The sequence below is a fragment of the Bos grunniens genome, chromosome 10 (assembly GCF_055505025.1).
Source record: "Bos grunniens cultivar Pamir isolate PY7600 chromosome 10, Bosgru_T2T1.0, whole genome shotgun sequence".
NCBI classification, from domain to species: Eukaryota; Metazoa; Chordata; class Mammalia; order Artiodactyla; family Bovidae; genus Bos; species Bos grunniens.
In genome coordinates, this window is record NC_141174.1 from 24,050,098 (window position 1) to 24,063,370 (window position 13,273).

At 51.6% G+C, this 13,273-nt stretch overlaps 1 protein-coding gene across 7 annotated transcripts in view; it reads left to right on the forward strand.

Moving 5' to 3' along the window:
* The window catches only part of TMEM229B (transmembrane protein 229B), a 42,501-nt gene that overhangs the window by 23,369 nt on the left and 5,859 nt on the right, over positions 1-13,273 (forward strand). For 4 of the 7 annotated variants that reach the window (XM_086320134.1, XM_086320135.1, XM_086320137.1 and 1 more), the window contains one exon: positions 5,510-5,691. Coding sequence is in view for 1 of the 7 variants with exons in the window: in XM_086320139.1 (XP_086176265.1) it covers positions 5,565-5,699 (135 nt within the window). In the remaining 6 variants the exon portion in view is untranslated. Of the gene's footprint in view, positions 1-3,780; positions 3,900-5,509; positions 5,700-10,187; positions 10,343-13,273 lie in introns of those variants that run through there. The other 3 variants (XM_086320138.1, XM_086320139.1, XM_086320132.1) reach the window with 3 other exon arrangements.

Genomic DNA, 13,273 nt, shown 5'->3' on the forward strand with positions numbered 1-13,273 from the left:
GTTCAATACAATTGCCAAGCAACAGCAGAAGGTTTCACAATTTCCAGCCCCTGACCACAGAAAGAGTCTTCAGTGGGCTGGCTGTATTTACTTGGCACCTGAGCACTTTGCCCTGACCTAGTAGACCTTGTAGGGATCACCAGAGGACTCTGGGGGCAGGGAACGTCAGACCCCTAATTACACGAAGCTTGTTTAGCTTGTTTCTGCCTCAGGATCTTTGCACTTCTGTTCCCTTTGCCTGGAATGCTTTTCCTGACACCCTTTGCAAAGCTTCTCTGCATCTTTCTGACCTATGCCCGATGCTAGCTCCTTAGAGAAGCTTAAGACTCACCCTCCATCATCTAGTTTCTTTCTGTCCCCTACCAGGCCTTTTCCCTTCTTCATGGCCTGATATCAGACATTACAGCATGTGCTGGCTGGCTTCCTTATTGTCTGTCTCCCCACAGAGCCGCGAGCATCAAGGGGGCAGGAACCTTGCCTTGTTCACAGTGGGTGCAGTGCCTGGCCTTCAGCAGGTGCTTGGTCAATATTTGTTGACTGCTGGAATACGACACCTCTGATGAAGAAACCAGCCTCCACAGGACTTCTTGGACCCAGTCCCCTGGTTGTTTAGAAATCTCCGGGGGTGGCTTGGCTGCAGAAGGCTGTGAAAAGTAGGGCACTGGGTGTCACGCTGTTGACAACGTCCAGACTTGTCCTTGCCCTGGGCTTCTTCTGCCTCCGCTGGGGAGGTGATGAAGGGGCAGGGTCTCCATTGCTCCAGAGGTAGGGTGTGGTGGATTTACCTGTGGGAACTCCTAAGGATGTGAGCAGTAATAGGGAGAAACCAGAGAGATGAATTCCTGCTCAGTGTGTGGGGGAGGCTGTGAGGCCACTGTCGTCTCTTCCTCTCCAGCTGACAGCAGGAACCTTGCTGGGGTCACATGATGAGGATCCCAGGCCCCTCAGCTGCCACCCGGTGGGATCTGCATAGGGGATTATTGGCAGAGGGGAGGGGAGGCAGCTCTGTACAGTAACATACACCTCACTCTGGGACGGCGGCCAGGCAGCTAATTAGAGAGCCCAGCAGCTGTCCAGCCTTTCAGGCAGTGAGCAGCAGCCACCCAGTGCCAGGGGGCGGGATGGGAGGGAAGGCAAGGAGCGCAGGGTCAGAGACCACTCTCTAAGGTGTAGGGGGATGTGGGCAGGCCGTCAGGGCTGGTTCTGGGGGGAGGAGGGGAGGGGGGACTCAGGGAGAGTGGGCTGGAGAGTGGGGAGGAGGAAGGAAGAAGAAAAGGTTATCAGGACAGGGTGGTCTGCAGGTGAGACAGAAGATGGGGCGGGGGGTGGGTGGTGGTGGTGAGATGTCCAGCAGGCAGGCAGGGAAACCCAAATTCCAAGCCCAGGGTGAGGGGAATGGAGTGGAAGGACATGGCCAGGTGGAGTGGGGAACCCATCCCCTATCTCCACCCTTTCTTCCGCATGCCAGACAGGCCCCAGGGCCTGGGGCTCCTTGCTCCCCAGAGAGAGCTGACCACACTCAGCCTCCCTGCCCCATCCCAGGGGAATTTGGAGTTCCTATTGCATTTGCAGCTGAGCGGTCACTCCTTGGTTTGGGAAGTTGCCAAAGCCACTTGCGTTCAGGGTTAGTCTTACTACAGGACAAGTAAAAGCAGTTGTTCTGGGTCGAAAGGGAAGAACTGGGGAGGATATGCATAACCAGAGCAAACTCCAGTGGGTCTCTGAGGCATCTTCTCTTTACTTTATGGGCACCTGAGTGAGGGAATCTGTGGAAGAGAATAGGAAAGAAAAAGGCATAGTGTTTGCTTGCCGCTTCCTGGTTTCAGTCTTAGGTTCTGAGCCATGGAGAAGGGTTGTGGGGGAGGGTAGATTGGATTTTGAGGTTCTAGTCGGAGAAGCAGAGATTCAATCCTGCAAGCCCAGCTTACCCTAAATAGTTACAAGGGAGGAGAGAGAGCATTGCAGTGGGAATTTCCTGCCAGCAGCTGCTGGTTAAACCTCTTTGGGAGATGAATCCTACGTATATGAAAACTGGATGCGCCTTTTGAGAGTGCCAGCACATTGTAGAAATAACAGAATAGGCGTTGGTATTCTCTGACTTGAACCTGAGCTTGGCCTCTCACCTACGTGAGAGCCTGCAGTGTCTCCCAGGATGCCTAGGACGCGCTGTTCCAGCCCCATCTCTCCTCTCACATCTTCTGTATGGTCCAGACCCCAGGCACTCACCCCATCTCTCCTCACCTTAGGCTGGGTGATGGCTTTTGGAGGTAGGGGAAAGGATAGCAAGTACCCTTCTTTCTTTCCTCTGCAGAGACAGCCCTGGCCATTGTAAACCAATATTTACGTGCGTTGTGGGAAAGAACCCTTCTGTGATGGTGGCCTAAAGATTAGAGAACATACGGGGCTTCTCTGGTGGCTCAGATGGTAAAGAATCTGCTTGCAATGCAGGAGACCCGGCTTCAATCCCTGGGTTGGAAAGATCCCCTGGAGAAGGGAATGGCTACCCACTCCAGTATTCTTGCCTGGAGAATTCCATGGACAGAGGAGCCTAGGGCTACATACAGTCCATGGGGTTGCAAAGAGTCAGACAATGACTGAGTGACTTAACACTTTCAGGCATCATTATGTTTGATTAGTAACACTGGATGTTTCAATCACCCAGTAATTTAGCTGGAGCTTTCTCTACCTTGCCTGTCCCTCCATCCAACAGAAGTTCCATGGATTCAAGGGATTCACCATGTGAAGGGGGAAACAGACACTGAATCGTTTTAAGATGGGACCATATGTTTCAATGGGAGGATGTTCAATGCCCTGTAGAAACATCCGTGATAGAATAACTGGGGGACTGTGGGCGGATGTTGTCAAAAGAATGAAGAGGGGCAGGATCTCAAAGGAGGTGTGGGTGTGATGGGCTGCGGAGGAGGGCAGTTAGAGAGAGCTTGAACTTGAACGTGGTCTCTACTCCTTCAAGCTTCTGGGGCATCTGGTTGGGTTGAAGGAGAAGCTAGACAGACAGACTCAGCTGTATGTTTTCGAGTAAGCGGCTTACAGAACAGACTAAGTAGATTACACTCAATGAAGGAGGAGCATGTGCAGACATGGGCCTTGAGAATGAGACTGGGGTGGGAAGCAACTGGAAGGAATGCCGTGTGGAGAGAGGGGTGACTCTGGAGCCCTAGGACCAGGGTTTGAATCAAGTGTGTGGATTTGGCTTAATCGCTTAATGTCCTGAAACTCAGTATTTTCATCTTTAAAACGCAGCAGGGTTGTGGACAGGGTGGGAGGTAGACTAATTCCTGCCTTCCCTGCAGGAGTTTGGGGAAGAATCATGAGAGATGATACACTTGAAAAAGTTTAAATTCTACCCCCATGTTAGTTATCTAAGGGCTCTTCGCCCATTCCTCTCTTCCAGAAACTTCTGGTTCAGGTCATGCTGTCCACAAGGGAGCATGCCCTCTATACCCTGGGACCCAGTTGAAGGGCCAGGGAGTGTCGGAGGAGTCTGGGACAGATGGTGCGCTGCAGGCAGAGGTGGGAGCCCATCACGTCCTTGTCCAGCACCCCCACCTGCCCCTGGCTCCCCAGAGGGAGAGCCTGCAGATGAGGAAGGAGGGGGGCTCCAACCTGAGGAGGGGCCCCAGAGGGACCCCGTTTTGACTGCTGCATTTCATCTGGGGCAGCCCCACAGCCAGTGAGAGGCTCCCAGGGCTGACTGCAGGCAGGCTGTGCTGCCAGGATGTGGGCTTTGGTTTCTGTTTCTGTTTGGGTTTGACTTGTGCTATCTTTGGCTTCCTTAGGGCCCAGAGAAGGGGAAGTGCCCGTGAAGGGGACTCAAACTCCCCAGACATTGGGCCATGGTGATGCTGGGGGTGGAGGGCGTGCTGACATGCTGATGACAGGTACATGCCAGGGTGACCCCTGCTCACGGTCTGGCAGGCTGGGAGAAGGGAGTGGGGGGGGGGCCCTCCTGTTTGTGGAGGAGATGGGGAGGGGCTGAGGCCAGGAGAGCATAGCAACCCACAGCCCCTCACCCCCTCTGTCCTTCATCCTTCAGTTCTCTCAGTGAGAGGCTCTGGGGAGAGATCTGGGGGTGCACACCTTTCCTACCCGTAAGTACATGCGCACACAATGAATTTCAGTTCCCCAAGCCCTGCCCTTTCACTTCTCTTGGCTCCCCTCCCTGCTGCCTTGCAGGTTGTCAGCTTTGGAAGCAGAGGCCCAAGTCACCCCTGCTCAGAGAGCCTGGGGGGTGAGTAGAGGGAAGGAGGAGGGGGGCCATGGGCAGCAGCTCAGGTGGTGCTTCTGTGTTCACCCTGCTTGATGTCCACTGGGTATGGTGACAGCTTCCCCCAGTCACATACTGGTCTCAGTTTCTGAGCAGCTGGTCCCTCCTTCTGTAGGGCTGGGTTGGATCTGCGCTCTGTCCTTGGGCTCGTGCAGAAGGGGCAGTGTCCCAGGGATTTTCAGTGGAAGCTTCAGCACCTTCATATTAAAACAAAAATGTTGTTGTTCAGTTGCTCAGTCATGTCCGACTCTTTGTGACCCCATGGACTGCAGCACACCAGGCTTCCCTGTCCTTGAGTATCTCCCAGAGTTTGTTCAAGCTCATGTCCATTGAGCTGATGATGCCATCCAACCATCTCATCCTCTGCTTCCCCCTTCTCCTGCTGCCTTCACTCTTTCCCAGTATCAGGGTCTTTTCCAATGAGTCAGCTCTTCAAATCAGGTGGCCAAAGTATTGGAGCTTCAGCTTCAGCATCAGTCCTTCCAATGAATATTCAGGGTTGATTTCCTTCAGGAAACAAAAATAAATGTTGAAATCTCTACCAAATGGTCAAGTCTTAGGGCTATATTAAAAATATGTGTGTGGCAAGGGATGTTATGAAGTCAGATTTACATTGGCTTGTAGTTAGTTACTGATGTTAATGGGAACAGTCTGGCAATAATAATAAAAACAACAGAATGAATTAAATTTGAGTGAGTGGGGTGCGGGGAGAGGGCTTAGCACACATTGTGTTGGTGTGCTTGTTTTTCCAGTTGTAATTGTGCTTGGCTCCCCAAATGCTAAAAACAAATGTCCTATGTTGTCTGTCTTCTGTGAGGTTCTTGACTGCCCTTGAGAACAGATGTACCCACTACAGGGTGAAGGTGAGAGTGTAATTTGAAGCTAAATTGAGAAGGGAACTGGATTCTAAAATTATATCCCCGCTCAGATTTACAAGTGTGCACACATTCACTCATGGCGCAAGAAGCGCTGAGTCCTAGCCCCCGTGGGAGTCGCCTGGGATCCTTGCCGTGTTCTCATCACCGGATTAACCAGACCTGGGCGAGCAGGATGGCTGGGAGGAGGTGGCTCCAGGAGAAGGCCCGAGGCCTGGGCGTGATGCGCGTCTGGTGCTGAGCCAGTGCCTGGAGTTGTCGTGTTTGCCTTGAGGTCGCCTCTCTGACCAGCCTGGTAGCTCAGATCTGGAGCAGTTTAAGCTGATGAACTCCTCCTCTTTAATTCCAGGGATAAATGGAAGCCACCCACCCAGTAGCCAAGGATCAGCTGAGCCCTGGGGCTAATGCTTGCTCACACTGTTGAGAATGGCACTGCGGCCCAGCCAGGCACCGGGACAAAGGTTAACCCGGGACACTCGTGGCCAGTGATCCTGATGTCTATTCAGAGCCGCGCACTCAAGGGTGTGATAAGTGAGTATGTTACTGGCTCCCAGGGGAATCACTGGCCCTTCCTGCCTCAGCAGCACGAGCACACGTCTGGAGATTCCACTTCTGAGCCTGCTTCCCATCCCAGGGCCTGTCACAGGGTTATGGTTTTGGAATGAGAGGGGGTTTTCCAGCAGTTTCAGGCCATATCACATGCTCGAGCCATCTTACAGCTACATGGCTTCTAAAAGCCAGGCCAGAGCCAGTTGAGCTAAGTGATGGGAGACACCCAGCCCTCAGGAGATGGCAACTCCTCCAATTCTCGTTCTCATCTGTAGTCTCATGAATGCGTTGGGCCCTGGGCTTCACCTCTGTGCAGTGGGAACTGGATCTTACCTAGGTTTCCAGACTCTGCCCAGAAGCCATGAGTGGATCATGTGGCTTGGGTAGGGCATCCGGGGCACTGGATGGGGAGGGATTTGTGGCGTCTTGGCTGCCATAAATTTCATCAAGAGGAGCAAGTCCTCCACTGCTTCGCAGTGTTTCAGCCACATCTCCTCCTTAGTCCAGAGGAGCGGCCTCTAGGGTGAGGGTCCTCTGGCTGTGGAGTCTCCTCTGTCCTCACACAGCCTTTCTTTCCAGCCTCAGCCTCTGGCTTTTCATTGATGACACTTTTAAAAATGACAATTGGCTGCTTTACCCAGAGGCTGTCCAGCCTAAAGGCTCATCTGTTTGAATAGGGCAGTCAGTTCCACTGAGGGATTCGGGGCCAGCAGGTCGAGAGCTCCCCAAGAAGGCAGGGCAGGGAGGGCCGGTGCTTTTGCACTCCTGACTGGATAGGCTTCCAGGAGGTGTTGGACTGGTCCATGTGAGCCCAGAGCCCTTAGATTCTACTTAGGAGAGAGGGCACGGGCAACTGGGCACTTCTCGGCTTTAGGTAATTCTTGACTCTACTGCTAGTTGATGGTTTAACATTCAAGGCTAGAATTTACTCTTCAGTCAGCCGAGGCTTACAAAATCAGTTCGTGACTGGACAGTCTTTCAGGAAGGGTGTTACTGTGTTGATTTATAGCCAAAGTGGTGTGAGCAAGCCTGGGCCATGGGAGGGGGTTTGGGGTGGATGGATGGTCGCAGAGGCCACTATAGGAAATGCAGCCACTCAGACAGAGACCTATTCCCTGCATTACACAGAACTCCCCAGAACACCCTAACTCATCAGCCTTAGAACGGCTGTGCCCTGGACTTCCCTGGCAGTCCAGTAGTTAAGACTCCGTGCTTCCATTACAGGGGGTGTGGGTTCGATCCCTGGTTGGGGAACTAAGATCCCACATGCCGTGTGGAGTGGCCAAAAACAAAAACAAAATGGTTATACCCTTTCGTCCAGTGATCCGCTTCTGGAATCGTTGAGAACTCTTTCGTTAGGAAATAGTCCCAGCAAAGACAAGGGCTGAATTTTCCTGGCACAGGCATAAAAGAGATGTTTCTTGTGGTGTCATTGTCAGAGTGGATATGGAAAACAGTTGTTCTCCCTTTGTTGAGCATCTCAGTTAAGTAAATTATAGTTCCCCACTTGGTGGAATATTATGCAGCCATTATAATGAGGAGGACATGGGAAATATAACAACTTGAAAACAATGATTATGATGTCATGAGTGAAGTGTCAGGTTACAGGATAAGTACATTACAGTAACTTGTAAAATAAACACATGAGAAAAGATTGCAGAGGGGAGATGATAATGGCTGCTAGTTGCTAGAATTATGAATGCCTTTTCTATGATGCATGAATTTGTTTCTTTTAAAATGAAATTAAATCTGGATGCATACACACCATACCTTTAAAAGTGATTTTCTCTAAGACGTGGGAAGATGGGGTACTTCTGCTTTCTATGTCATTCCTTTCTGTCATGTTTAAATTTCAACTGTGAGCACATGTCATTTTTGTAATTGGGAAAATGACTTTAAAATGCTAGAAATAAAAAAAAATTTTAAAGGCTATATTTCCCAAGAAAGAGTTGAAGAGAAAGGCTGAGCTGGTTAACTTTTTATACCTGCTCCTAAACAGGACCTGAACCTGTTTGAGCCCATTCACTCATCATCAACTCATTCATTCACAGATAAAGCCAGTGGATCTCACTGCCGGGCACTGTTCTAGGCACTGGTTACCCAGGAATGAACAAAGCAGAGCCCTGCCCTTGTGGAACTTTCCTTCTAATTGGGAGAGACAGACAGTGAACAAGTAGCAAAATAGCAGAAACTGAAAGTGCTGTGACTAAAATGGCATGCCGTGAGTGAGGGGAAGGCTGCTTTGCATCAGAGATCAGAGAATCCTCTGAGGGGTAATGGATGAGCTGAGATCTGAATGACAACAGAGAGGCAGCCTCAGGAGGTCTGGGAAGGGGGGTCCTGCAGCCTGCAGGCACCACCCGCAGGCTGTCCATTGCTGCCTGAGCCCTGGTGAGCCTCTGTGCCACCCTGACTTTATGCCCCAGGCCCACTTGCCCCCCCGCACCTGCCAGCTGGGATTTGCTTAGCATTCGAGGCCATCTGAATCCTCCCCTGCCGGCCACTCTGTGTGGATCGGTTGTTTCTCATACTCTGGCTGCTGCTGCTCCAGGCACAAGGCTTCTCTGGGCAGCCTCCACTGCTCTTGGCTGGCACTGCCATGGCAGGGCTGGGGCATCTAAGATTCCCGGCAGCACTGGGGTAGGCTGGCAGTCGGGGAAGCTCGGGGTAATATATGTCCTGGTGAGAGGTCTTTGAATGGCACGTGCTGCTGCGATGGTCCTGGGAGGGTCAGCTATGACCCAGGAGGACCTTCACGTAGTTCCTGCCAGAATGCAGCTTCAGAATAGAACCTGGCCTCTCAGGATAGGCTGAGCGCCTTCAGCAGCTCTGACACCAGACCTGAGCTTCACTGATGATCTACCTAGAAGCTCCTGTCCTTCTTGCTTTCCTGTTGTCTCTCCATATACCATCTCAGCCTGCCACAAGCAGAAACTCAGAAAATGTAGTGCCTTAGAGGAGACTGCAGTCAGGCTTAAGGGCCGTGAGGCGCGCTGATCAGGAGGGAAGACTCTGGAGCTGGGTTTGAGTCCCAGCGGACGGCTACCTTGTACAACCGTAAGAACTTGGGCTAATTTTGTAGCCTTTCTCTGCCTCAAATTCCCCATCTGTGAAATGGGCTTGAAGATTATCTGAGTTAACACATGGAAAGTACTGTGAAGAGTGCCTGATTATTACGTGACTTGGGAAGTGGCAGGCGGACCATCCCTGGGAGCTTTCCTGGGGGACACCCACAGCAAGAGAGGGTGGAACTGTACAGTGTTCTGGCCAGCCAGTGACCACAGGTATTTTCCCCCACTTGCTTCCCTTCTGGCCCTGAAGGCCCTCCCTGCCACGGTTTTCCTCTCCTTCAACCTGATGACCACAGGGGAAGCTCAGGACTGTTTGAGAACTTGCATCTGGCACCCAGCTGTCAGGGCACCCACCCACCCTTCAGTGACTCCACTCCCCTACCAGGAGACTAGACTCAGGGTTGCTCAAGCCATGCCCCAAATCCCTTGCCCACAGGGACCCCTGGAAGGCTTGTGCATCTCCTCAGAGCAGTGGTATTAATTACCTTGTTGCCTGGGGATGGGGAGTGAAATTTGGGAAGTAAATGAAGTGAAAGAGCCTGTCTGCATGGAAGGGGAATCCCAGTTTTCTAGCAAGATGCTCCACTGGACGAAACTCCCAGAGTCGTTGTGTTGTAGTACCTTAGCTTCTGGGAACAAGATGGGAGTTTTGGGCAAAATGGGAGTTTTGGGCAAAACCAAGAGCAGTCACCCCATCTGGTTTTGCCTCCAGCCCATCTTGGACTTGAATGGTATTCTCTTCACTTCTCTCAACTACTCACTCTGCTCTCTGCCACCTAAGGAAAAGCTCAGCAGGTTCTGAGAATAGCAGGTGAGATTCTCCTAGGGAGCCAGGCTCGGAAAGCCAGCCTTCCCCCCTGCCCCACCTGTTTCCTGGGAGGGGTGGCGCCCTGTCCTTGGACACTCTTGGCTCTGGTCCTTTGCGGGAGCTCCTTGTGCCCAGATTCTTTCATCATACACGAGGGCTCTTGTACTTGTGTGCTGTTCCCCCAAATCCTGCTTGTGAAACCATCCACTGCTCTCCAGATTGTTTTCTCAGTCTTGCCCATGCTCTCTGCTGTACTCCGCCCCGAGTTTTCTTTGCCGGGCTGTCCCATCTTTGTGTCACAGTCCTGTTTGTCAGCAGGAGAAAGAAGCAACATCTCACGAGCTGCTGGTTCCTCTTGATGCCATTCTGACTGGGGCAGAACAGGAGGTACTGGAAGGGCCTGGGGCAAAGGGTTCAGGTGGAGGGAGGCCAGGCAGGGATGGGGGGCTGTTGGGCCTAGCAGAGGGAGGGAGAGCTTGTACTAGCTCAAAGTTTAAGCATAGCTCCGGTGATGATTAGAAATGGATTTGGGGAGTGGAGTTCTGAAAATCCTCCCCGGCCACTGGCCGCCTCTAATTTTAGCATCTGTCCCATCACAGTGTGAGCTGCCATCCCGGCTGACGACACTGCCTCACATCCCCGTCCCTGTCCTCACCCCTGCCTTCTGGCCCGGCCAGGACTTCCAGCTTTCCCCATTCATCTTCCGTGGACCAATCTTGGCACAACCTCTCAGACGTGGCCTGACCTCACCTAGGTATGCATTTTTCTCCCGCCCCCAACCTACCTGTATTCTTCCAGGCATGGAAGAGTCTAAAAATGGAATCCAGGTCTTGGGCTCACCCTGTTCTCTCTCCACCACCATCCTCTTACCCTTTGACAGCTACTCCTTTAATCTTGCTTCTGCTCCCTAGGGTTTGGGGGGGTCCATCTCTTCCATGTCACCTGCTTCAGGGTGGGGGTGGGGGCTGCAGCCTCTGATGTGTAACTGGCCAGGAAGCCATTCTTGGCTGCCACAAAAGATGAGACCAAGAGGCAACGAGAGCAGGGTCTTAAAATCAGCATCAAGATGGGGACTGAGCTGAGTGATGTCTCCACCAGTTACATGAGGCTGCTGAAGGACACATCTGAAGAAGCCCCTTCCTTGGGGCTGTCCTGTGGGACAGAGGGGCCAGGGGTACAAGTTCTGGCCAGGTGGAGAGACCTGAGTTCAGGGGACCCTGAGTCAGGTGGGAGGCAGAGTGGTCTCCAGGCCACCTCCGTCCACCCACCTCAGACCACGGACCCCTCCTCGCTCCTCAGTGAGTTTCACTGGAGTCCCAATCTGTTCTGGGCAGAGCTTAGGACCTGTTGGGAGTTCAGGATAAAATGAGAGCTTGAGGAACTGTACAGGAATGCTGGCCTTTTCACTCACATTTCTTTTAAAGCCTGGACCTCACAGGGCTGGTTCTGGGACCGTTCCCCTTCCATCAAACCTCCACAGCCACACAGGAGCTTCCAGCTCCTGTTGACCCTCCTCAGCTGAGTTTCTGTCCTCCTGTGGGCTGTGGTATGATTTTTATTTTCACGAGTAGCTTGGCTGCCTGGGTTGGGGCTCTCGGTGGGGGCAAAGACCTGACTTGCTTGGCATGGAAGGCTGCCCGGCTGCTAGCAAGGACAGGCAGAAAGACCCTGCTACAGGTGGGAGGGAGAAGCTGACCCAAAGCTTGGCTCTGTGCCAGGAATGAAAGCCACCTTTTTTTGAGCATTCGCTATATCCTTAATAGTGGACTTCTCTTAGCTCATCCATTGGCCCTGTAACCTTGGAGCAAGTTACTCATTATTCTCACATATAAGGAAACTGGGGCTTCCCAGGTGGCTCAGTGGTAAAGAATCTATCTGCCAATGCAAGAGATGCGAGTTCAATCCCTGGGTCAGGAAGATCCCCTGGAGACGGGAATGGCTACCTACTCCAGTATTCTTGCCTGGAGGGTTCCATGAACAGAGGAACCTGAAAGCTACGGTCCACGGGGTCGCAAAGAGTCGGACATGACTGAGTGACTCACACACACTGCATGCCTTTGCAAAATCAAAATTGTACTAAGTATTCTGTTTCAAAGCCTGCTTTTTTTCTCTTAATATTGTATTAAACAAACATTCATCAAGCGGCTACTAGTGCTGGCCTGCAAACAAATTGTGGCAAAGCTGAGTGCTGTCTATTGTCACAGAAGCAAATGGGGTGCAGAGGAAGGCAGGGCAGTGGACAGCTCCAGAGCTGCAAGGGTTTAGGAAAACATTCACAGAGGAGGACGTGGATCTTGAAGAAGGATTATGACTTCTCGGGCCATGGGTTAGGTGGGTGGCGGGGTTGGGGGTGACCTGTGCGGCAGCAGCAGTTGGGAAGGACACCCCAGGTAACAAAATCAGCAACGGAGGGAGCAGGAGGAGAGGCTCCAAAGCAGAAGTGTATCACTAAGGGCTTTGCCAGTCATGCCTAGGAGCTGAGCCTTACTCTGCAGATATTGAAGATCCACTAATGGGCTTTAAGTGGAGAGAACCATTGGGTTTGTATTTTAGAAAGACTGTTGTTTTTATACACTCTTTCACAGTGTGCTGGGTGAGTTGAAATGAGCGAGGCAAGGCTGGGACACTGAGAGACTATTGGAGTCATCCAGGTGAGAGATGATGAGGCTTGAACTAGAGCAGGAATGAGAAAGAGGAAAGAAGAGGAGGAGATGGATTTCAAAGATATTTAAGAGGTAGAATGGATAGGAGTTAATGGCTGACTTGGTGGCTTTGCCATGTGACTTGCTTGGACCAGTAAGATGTTAGGGGGCGTGACTTAACCATTTAACCAGTATTGAAAAGCACTGGTGCAGTTGGGTTGCTTGCTCTTGGGCCTCTGCCTCTTGCCATGAGAAGAACTTGCTGAGGCTAGTCCACTGGGCCCAGGGAAGGGGCGAGAGGCAAGTGGAGCAGAGCCATCCCGGCCAAGCATAGGACAGACAGAGCCCTTAGATGACTCACAGTCTCGTGACTGAGGCCAGCCAAGATCTGCCAATCCACAGGCATGTGAGTTGTAATAATAAATGAGAGTTTATTGAAGCCACCAAGTTTGGGGATGATTTGTTATGCAGCACTTGCTGAGTGATAAAAATGTCTTCATTCTTGAATTGAGGGTTACCATGTTCGAGGCACTATTCTTGGCATCTGGGGATGCAGTGCTGAATCAGACAAAACCCTTAATTTCAGGGAGTTCAGGTTAAAGGGGCAATGCGGCAGAAGAAGCAAGAAGGACCTCTGTCTGCTAACTGGGTGCGTGGTGGTACCATTAATCAAGATGGGGGTCATAGGAGGAAAACAGACTTTTGGAGAGAAGATAATGAGTTCAATTAAGGAAAGGAATATGAGATGCCCATAGGACACTTGGGTGGAGGTGGTCAGAAAGGAATAGGATAAATAGGTATAGAACACAGGAAAGATGTTTGGCTGGAGATTGAAAATTATCAGCATAGTGAAACAAAATCATCTGTACCAAAGAGAGACAAAATACTTGGTGTGGATATTCAGAGGAGGAAGAAAGGATTTGTGGTTGGGAGGATGCAAAAGATTTTATACCAGAGGTAACCTATAAGCTGGGTTTGTACTTGTGGAGGCAAGAAGACAAACACACAGAAAACAATAAATCGGATGGTGGTAAGACAGGGAG